Below are 9,354 nucleotides of genomic sequence, written 5' to 3'. Positions count from 1 at the left end.
CCATGTAACATTTTATCATGACATTAACACCATTTGTGTAGGGACAGGACCTGTTCAGTTCATTTAGCATTAAGTTACAGTAACCGGGAAGATGCAATGACATGCTGCCGCCAGGGAAGTGCATGCATAGACAGTTCAGTATTTTTCTAATGTTTATTCATAACCCTGCATAAAAGACCCTTTCTTGTCAAAGCAAACATATTGTCTCCCATTTTTAAAACATTACCGGTCACATTTCACTATCGGGAAGCAAACTTTATGATCGCAAAAATCTGGTTGCGATAATATGTAAGTACCATTTATATTTATATTTATAAATATATATAAATATATATATATATATGTGTGTGTGTGTGTATATATATATATATATATATATATATATATATATATATATATATATATATATATATACATATATATACATATATATAATGTGTATGTATGCAGACTTAATGGCCTTTGCATTGTTTCTCTTATGGAGTGTGAAGGGTATCTATAAATACGGTGGCTTTTTTATTTAAACTGTACAACACTGAAACACTTTGTAGACCAAAATAAACAAAAGTAATATATGGAGTGACTGATTAAATAGAGAGAATGGTCACTGGGTTGCTTTTACTTTCAGCATTCATGGTAGCCCAAAATTTGCTTTAGGAATTCCAGATGTAAAAGAATGTAATTATAACTGAAAAACAAACAACAACCGGTCTGTTGTTGACAGATTGTAAGAAACAGACATCTAGAGATATATCTCTGATAAAACAGCCTGGCTTAAACCAATGTCTCACCACATTCTAAAATCAATCTCCAAAGAAAGTACTGCTGTGTGAGAAAACTCCCTATAGCAGTACATGTATGCTCACTGCTGGAGCACGAGTACTTTTCCATGAAAGTACCACAGGTAGGAAGCTGACATTATCGTTAAATTGCTTCAATGTACACCTTAAAAAGCATTTTTGATAAATTGATATGATTCAATATTTTTTATTTCCTTCCATGGATATTTGTTAAAAAGACTGTTAACAAATATGTGACAGACCATTTCAATGAGTAAACAGCATGGAACATGGAATTTTTAAGACTCAGGCTGAAGAACATTCTTCATAATAAGATACATTGAGAAATATGCCACAGATGGATCCATCTGCTCTTTTAGTCTAAGTTATGGAGCTTTTGTGAGCTTCCCCAGAATACAGCTAACTTCACACTTAGCCCAGTTATAAACAGGAGCAACTCATCAGTTTTTTTTTTTTTTTTTGAAAGAAGGTACATAAAAGTGTTTCTTGGCTTGAGAAACTTAATTCCTCTGGTCCTGAGTACGTAAAGCCCTTGAGGATCTAAACTTTGTATGCTATGTATTCTTTTACATCCCCCTGATAGAAGGACTGGTGAGTGGGGGACTGCAGACCCATATGGTCAGCACTGCCTCCTCTTTTTAACTGTCTGTCACAATTAACAAGCAAAATTTATGACTTAAACCATATCACCCCTGAGACATTAATCATTCATACAATCCACTTGTAAACTTGTAACCAGCCCATGCTCAATCAAGGTGTAAAATGAATTCATTCTTCAGTGCAGTTACTAATAATTCATCATGTTAAAAAGAATGCTAAAACATTTAAAAAATCCTTAAGACAAATATGTTTATCTGATGATTGTGGAAAATATGTATTTTTTAATTCTAAAACAACACACATTTCTCAAAGAATGTAAGAGAACAGGAAAAATATCAATTGATGTTCTTGCTAGGGGACAAGATTATAACTTAGTTTACAGGTACAACCCAGCTCTGCTCAATTGTCTTATGCATGCTACTTCTATGGAATTGCTCCAAGTTAGTACTACCCTTTGGACAAAGGCAATAACATAGTCAAGAAAGAACAAGGACAAAGGTATTTATAAATATTTTCTGCAGTACATGGGAGTAACTCATGATACCAATTCAGGACGGCTGTGTTCAAGTAAGTCTTATAAAATAACCTCTTGTCATGTAATGGGAGACATTGTGCTATAGATAACTGGAATCCTGTATCATGACTAACGGGGAGTGTGTGTCATGTCAGGATAGGGTCTGAGGGGTTATAGAAGTCTTGCTATGGTCAAAAAGTTCAATATACTGTTAAAATAATATACTATAATTAACTGACTGCTAACATGATGAAATTATATTTGCACCATTTGTCAAAATAAATCTCTTCCTTGGTTAACACATTTGTATGCCTCTACTCAAAGTAATTGTGCACCATGGTTCAAAGTATCCATTTCTACATTCAAGGCATATCTGCTTTAAGATGAAGAGTGTCCTTACAAGTTTGATAAAGAAATAGTGATTTACAGGCATTTGACAAAATAAGGCTGCCACACTCTAAATGAACTTTGTCATCAAGGAAATGGTAAATGTACATTAAATGGTCCAGAAAGAACAGGACTGGTAGACAATGCCCATGTGGCTATGATGCCATGGGTATTAACAATCAGTCATTTAAAAATGAATACTTTAGAATGTCTCACCAGAGACCATGATGTACTCTGTGAAGGTGAAGTTCTGGCATCCGTATTCCCTAATTCTTCATGTAAGGAAGGCTTTTCACCCTTCAATGAGTTATTTTGATAGAAGCACTTCTCTTTAATGCTGCACTACACTTCCTCTTCAATTTACAGGCAGAAGGAATCTAGAATCTCTGAGGAATGACCAAATCTGTCTGGCAAGAAAAGCTGAAACTTGTTGCAACTGCAGTTTGGAACTTCAAATGCAACTGTCTTGGTAAATTAGTTGTTTCAATGCTGGAACATAACCTTCACGCCTTTAACAGTACATGATTTGATACTGAAGAGAAATGGAGGGTCCATGCAGACATAATCACCCTTGAACCTTAACAACGTTTTCATTATTTTCTAATTACAAAATGCATCCAGTTTTCTTTTCTAGCTACAATATACTTTAAATTACATATTACTATTTTTTATTTTTACTTTTAAAGTGATTCTACGTCTCCTGCACACTGAGATATTTAGCGAAAGTTTGCCTTATTAGCTGACCTGTAGAGTCATGGAATTAAAACAGACAGATGAAGTAACTCTTCTCCCGTCCATTTGTTTGGGTTCCATCTACATGTGCCCACAGCATGACTATGTATATGAAAATGTTACTGCTTGTTCTTCCCAAGGATGCATGGGTTCTCAGAGTCCCAGATTTATAGTTGCTTTGGTAGTGCAACTGCATCTATAGAGCAACTGGATGTGCACTAAGGATGGCCTGGGTTCAAATCCCAGTTGAGGTACTCATTTCTTGCTCTATTTGGATTCTGCATTTGTGCATACTGTGCTCACACACTTGAAGATAGCTTCATGAAGTGCAACCTTTACTGGCAAAACACAAATGTTGATTTGAACAATCCACAGACAGAAGGCACTGTAAAGTTTGCAAAATTGCCTGTTATAGCAAAGACTAGTTAATGGTCACAACTGCTAAACCAAAACAAGACTGTTCCAGGAGTCTTGCTTGGAGCTTCCTTGACTAGTTGAGCTTGAGGTGCTGGGGTGGCTAGATGAAGCCAGTTTCAAGGCAGAGATCCCATGATGGATGCTAATTCCTTGGCTAGTAATTGCAGAAACTGAAGACACCTAGGGAGAAAGCAAAACATGGAAGTTAGTCCAAAAGTTGGGATGTTGGTTTGTTTCATATTCTTAACTGTCTGTGACATTTGTTGCTAACATCAGTTTAATACATTATCAAGAAAAGAAATGCAATTTCTGATCAAGCTACACATCAAAATCAAACCAGAAGAAAATGTGATATTAATATGGTCCAACGGTTCATAATAAATATTTTGCTTAGAATTTAACTTGTACCATGGAGTGAGACAAAAGGATATTTTACTCCAAGACTGCTTTTCTTTCAATAGAAATATTTTTTGTCTATAGGCTCCCCAAAGTTAATCTGTATCCCCTAAAACATCTCCTGTCTTAACAACTTTAAACACAAAAAATAAATGCACTAGCATCAATGCCTTAATCTGACAGATACCATTTCTAATTGAATCAAGTATGACATCACTTAACAGATTACACTAGCTTGCTTCCAATACAAAGCAGAGCTTTAATAAGGGTTAACACACTCCTTTACAAAATTGTCATACTCATCTAATGCCCACCTCTTAAGAACAGACTTCTAGTAAAAGACCTACACTTATGCTGTCTGGGGAACACAAGAAGGATGACTTTTACTCACAAGACCCCCAATTTGGGACCTGTATTGGAGAAAGAGAATTTTTGACATTGTCCCAGCCTTATGGGATCACCTACCTTCCGATGTAAGGCCACAAAATTCACTAGACAAATTCAAAGCAAGTCTGAACTAGCATCTTAAAAATGAAACTGCCTATAAATGTTTCCAAGATACTGGTTAATCAGAGGGACAGTCTTTATAATTCAGAATTGCCTTCATGAAGGGTTAGAAATCCTGAATGTCCATTGCAAGAAAAAATACAGTACGTATTATAAAACATGTTACTCTCCATATACTCTCTGCATACTTTATTCCGCATTGTATGTATTGTAATTAACTGTGAAATATACCATTTGTACTATTATTTTAGTGTCTTTTACACTACTATAAGCTTTTCCTCAAATGTTTGATATACAAATATGCTTACTTTTATTTTCTTTACTGCTTCACTGAAGACTGAATAGTGGCCGAAAATGGTCTTGGACCAGCCCACTTACCCAGTTATCAAATAGCAATAAATAAATAAATAAAAGCATCAAATGACATAAATGAAATAAACATAATAGATAAAAATAACATACTTTTGCAAGATCTCTGTGAACTGTCTGAAATTTTAAAATGTTCGGCAAGTATATTTTCTTGAATGAAATGTGTGTAATATCTTAGAAGTAACATACTCACTTTTGATGAAAATACCTCTTTTGTGGAGTTTTACTTAAAAGGATAAAGCAAAAAGGACAATGAAAACAAAGCAATGAAAATATAAATAGAGGTTTTGAATTCAAATGACCACGAGGGCTGTGCATACTAAGTGAAGGGTCAGTTTCCAAAACAATTAGTAAGTCAGTCAGAGCATCAAGGAATGTGGTGTGACAGCTTCCCGCACACAGAATGATGTGGGCTTGAGGGCTGCTTGAGGCCTGAAGGCCAAGAGTTTGAGATACCTGGTTTTATGCAGAGGGTCTTGCTACTCATTCATTTCATATTTACAAAGATTGTTTTTCTGCAACTGTGTATTTGTTTGACTAAGCTAGATTGCTTTCTGCTTGTATTTTGTTTCAGAGTATAGGTTTTACAGCTGTCCTTTTACACTTACATATTAATTTATTTTCTTCTGCAGCTGTTGTTTGAAATTTAGAGCAAATCGGAGGTAAAATATGCAAAGGCTCAATATTTCCTAAAAAAGGAAAATATGAATTGTTTTACCTTTGTTTTTATCTAAGGGTATTTTAGTTGGTGATGTTAGTTGCTGTTACTGGATAATGCTGTTCCCCTTTTTTACAGTTTATTTCCTGCAAGCAATGAAGCAAAACCATCCTGCATTACTTCTGCTTATAGCAATCATATGCTAAACTCAGTGGGTTACCCCACAAATGCTGTAACCAAAGAAGGACCAAAGAGTTAGCACTGAATACACCATAGAAGTATTTTATTTTTACTTCTAGAGCTTCCCTTTATATGTTGCTCAACTGATAGCCTTTATGGTAAACAACGTTTTACATTCAGATTCAGCGGTTCTATAACATTTATTTATTTATTTATTTATTTACATAAAATGTACTAGTAGCAAAAAGAATACCGCTCATGGATAGAACAGATTCTTGTTGGTAGATTGCCTGTGAAATAGCTCAGTGCTCTTCTTAATGTGCTACAATGCTGCAAGCACTTTTTATTTTATGCAGCCTTTTTTTCAATCATTGCTAACTTTGGGAGTGTCCATGCTTGCACCCTGTAACAGTCCGTGCTGTACAGTTCCCATGCTTTGGCATGGTCTTCCCATATGACCAGCACCGGGAAGGTCTCAGTCTACCAGGAGAGCACCTCACACATGAGGCCCCTACCTCAGCTTCATGCCAGGTTCAATGGTGCACATCTGCTGGCAGTGTAGAATGAGACAGGTCAAGCAAGGTGCCATCATGTTGCAGCTGGTTAAGGATTCTTTTACTGGTCTTATCTCAAAGTCCATGCTGATAAATGCTCCACGTGTTCTGAGGGGATCATTAAGAACAGCTTCAGGGTGCGTCCACCCAAACATAGTCATCGTGCCCCTCTGCTTTCCTACCTGGTACAGTGAACCTATTTTAAGTCATGGCCTTCACCTAGGTTCTATGACAGTATCCTCTAAGCATGCTCCTTCTCTCCAGGATAGGCACAGCCATCTTTCCCTTTTGCTCCATCCAACTTCCTGAGCTACTAACCACATTTGGGTCATCTGGGCCATAATCAGGATTTTGTCCCACAATACTATTGGCACAGTTCCTCAACAATTTCTACAGCTTATCTGAGCAGAGCATGGGAACACTCACATAACCATGATAGCAGCAATGACTCCAGCATGAATATAACCATGGTAGCAGCATGCAAATAAACATGGCAGCAGCAAGGAGTACAGCATGAATATAACCATGGTAGGAGCAATGAGTGCAGCATGACTAAAACCATGAGTAGTGAAAGGAGAAGACGTTTTTGCTAAAGATGAAAGTGCTTGACTACATTTGGTCTATTTTTGCTGTCAATAAATTGGATTTGTGGTTTGGACTTTGGTTTTTGTGGTTCCTGGGACTCTACCTTCACTACTTGTTTTTTTTTCTTTTGGACATGAATATAACCATGGTAGCAACAATGACTGCGGCAAGAATATAACCATGGTAGCAGCAACGACTGCAGCATGACTATAACCATGGTAGCAGCAATGACTGCTACATGAATATAACCATGGTAGCAGCAACGACTGCGGCATGAATATAACCATGGTAGCAGCAACGACTGCGGCATGAATATAACCATGGTAGGAGGAACGACTGCGGCATGAATATAACCATGGTAGGAGCAACGACTGCGGCATGAATATAACCATGGTAGGAGCAACGACTGCGGCATGAATATAACCATGGTAGCAGCAACGACTGCGGCATGAATATAACCATGGTAGGAGCAACGACTGCGGCATGAATATAACCATGGTAGGAGCAACGACTGCGGCATGAATATAACCATGGTAGGAGTAACGACAGCGGTATGAATATAACCATGGTAGGACCAATGACTGTGATATGAATATAACCATGGTAGGAGCAATGACTGCAGCATGAATATAACCATGGCAGCAGCAAGGACTACAGCATGAATATAACCATGGTAGGAACAATGAGTGCAGCATGAATATAACCATGAGTAGTGAAAGTAGAAGTTTTTGCTAAAGATGAAAGCTCTTGACTGCAATTGGTCTGTTTTTGCTGTCAATAAATTGGATTTGTGGTTTAGACTTTGGTTTGTGTGGTTCCTGGCCCTCTACCTTCACTACTTCTTTTTTTTTTCTTTTGGACATGAATATAACCATGGTAGCAGCAATGACTGCAGCAAGAATATAACTATGGTAGCAGCAACGACGGTGGCATGAATATAACCATGGTAGCAGCAATGACTGCGGCATGAATATAACCATGGTAGCAGCAATGACTTTGGCATGAATATAACCATGGTAGCAGCAATGACTGCAGCATGAATATAACCACGGTAGCAGCAATGACTGCAGCATGACTATAACCATGGTAGCAGCAATGACTGCGGAATGAATATAACTATGGTAGCAGCAACGACGGTGGCATGAATATAACCATGGTAGCAGCAATGACTGCGGCATGAATATAACCATGGTAGCAGCAATGACTGCGGCATGAATATAACCATGGTAGCAGCAATGACTTTGGCATGATATAACCATGGTAGCAGTAATGACTGCAGCATGAATATAACCACGGTAGCAGCAATGACTGCAGCATGACTATAACCATGGTAGCAGTCATGACTGCAACATGAATATAACCATGGTAGCAGCAATGAATGCAGCATGACTATAACCATGGTAGCAGCATCAGAGGATGTTTCAGATAAAATCCCTCCAGTGTTTGCTTTATGAAAACTAGATATAAGTGCTGGAATATGGCATCATATTATTGATTTGAAGAAAAAAATGCAAGCTATGTCAGTCACTCCTTTATTTTCCGGTTTAGCTAGAGTTGAGGGGGGGGCAGCTTTTGATTGAAATACCTGCAGAGAAACTGACTGTAAACATAGGGATGGGTGAACTGAGTGAAATACTTGATAAAGTGTTCCTAAGAGAAGAGAAGGTGTATAAATTATTTGATGGCAGTACTAGAGAGTGTACTATTGCTGTGGTAGATTATTTGGTTATATTTGATCAAAGGTACAATAGTATTAACATGACTATCCATTACGCAGTAACAGTCTTACGTTGATGGTAGGTAGTGCCTGTGTGGAATTCTGAGAGAAACAACTTTAACTTCATGCCGGGACATGACATTGCTTCTGCTAACTAAGACCTAACGTGTATTTCTGGTAAGAAACCATGGATCATAGTAGGCACAATAGGGATTTAGGTAAAGCATGAGGTATAGTACATCTTTGTAGGAACCACCTGAGTGAACCTTTCACTGGTTCTAGTCTCCTGGACCTGTTTGAGAGGAGAGATAAGTCTGCTTTTTTGCCAAAGCACATTAGCCTGAATAGAAGACTATCCACAAAGAACTGAACAAAAGAAGTTGTGGAACACTGCAAAATGACATTGTTTTTAGAAGTGCCTCTCACAGGTATAGAATTTTTGGTGAATCCTTGAGATCTTCTCCATTAACACCCTATGTATGTGTGCAGTGTGTGGAAAAATAAAGGCTAGATAGTTGTATTTATTAACAAAAATTAATTATGAGTATATAGTGCAACCTACAATCCAGACATACATCACCTCATAATTGTCCATAAGAGACCTGTTACAATGATAAGGCTTTGAGGTGGTCCATGTAGATCATGTGGTTTAGTCCCTGTATTCTGTTTGTGAGGAACCTCTGTGAGTACTTTGGTTGTTGACTGATAGGAGCTGAGTACAGTGGGACAATGACAACTCTGGATGGAGACGCTATCCCTTTGCTTATAAGCTGAGCATCACAGAAGGAGTTCCTCACAACAGCAGACACATGTTAGTTGAATGCTAAGTCACTGTCTATATATATTCCCAAATATCTATTTATTATTTATTTATTTCCAGTTTGATGACCGGGGAGGTCCACTGGGCTCAGGGAGCCAGTTTTCAGTGGAGGCCCGGG

General features: G+C 37.7%; 1 protein-coding gene across 2 annotated transcripts in view; it reads right to left on the bottom strand.

The window, feature by feature from the left end:
* Positions 1 to 470: 470 nt before the first annotated feature.
* Positions 471 to 9,354, bottom strand: part of GATA4 (GATA binding protein 4) — a 427,254-nt gene continuing 418,370 nt past the window's right edge. For both annotated transcript variants that reach the window (XM_044062377.1, XM_044062378.1), the window contains one exon: positions 471 to 3,630. In XM_044062377.1, coding sequence (XP_043918312.1) covers positions 3,475 to 3,630 — 156 coding nt within the window. In that variant the 3' untranslated portion in view covers positions 471 to 3,474. The remainder of the gene's footprint in view (positions 3,631 to 9,354) is intronic.

This window comes from Protopterus annectens, chromosome 2.part1 (assembly GCF_019279795.1).
Source record: "Protopterus annectens isolate FY-2018-M chromosome 2.part1, PAN1.0, whole genome shotgun sequence".
In the NCBI taxonomy this organism is placed as follows: Eukaryota; Metazoa; Chordata; order Ceratodontiformes; family Protopteridae; genus Protopterus; species Protopterus annectens.
The sequence above is the reverse complement of the archived record's forward strand: the minus strand, read 5'-3'. Positions and strand labels throughout refer to the sequence as shown.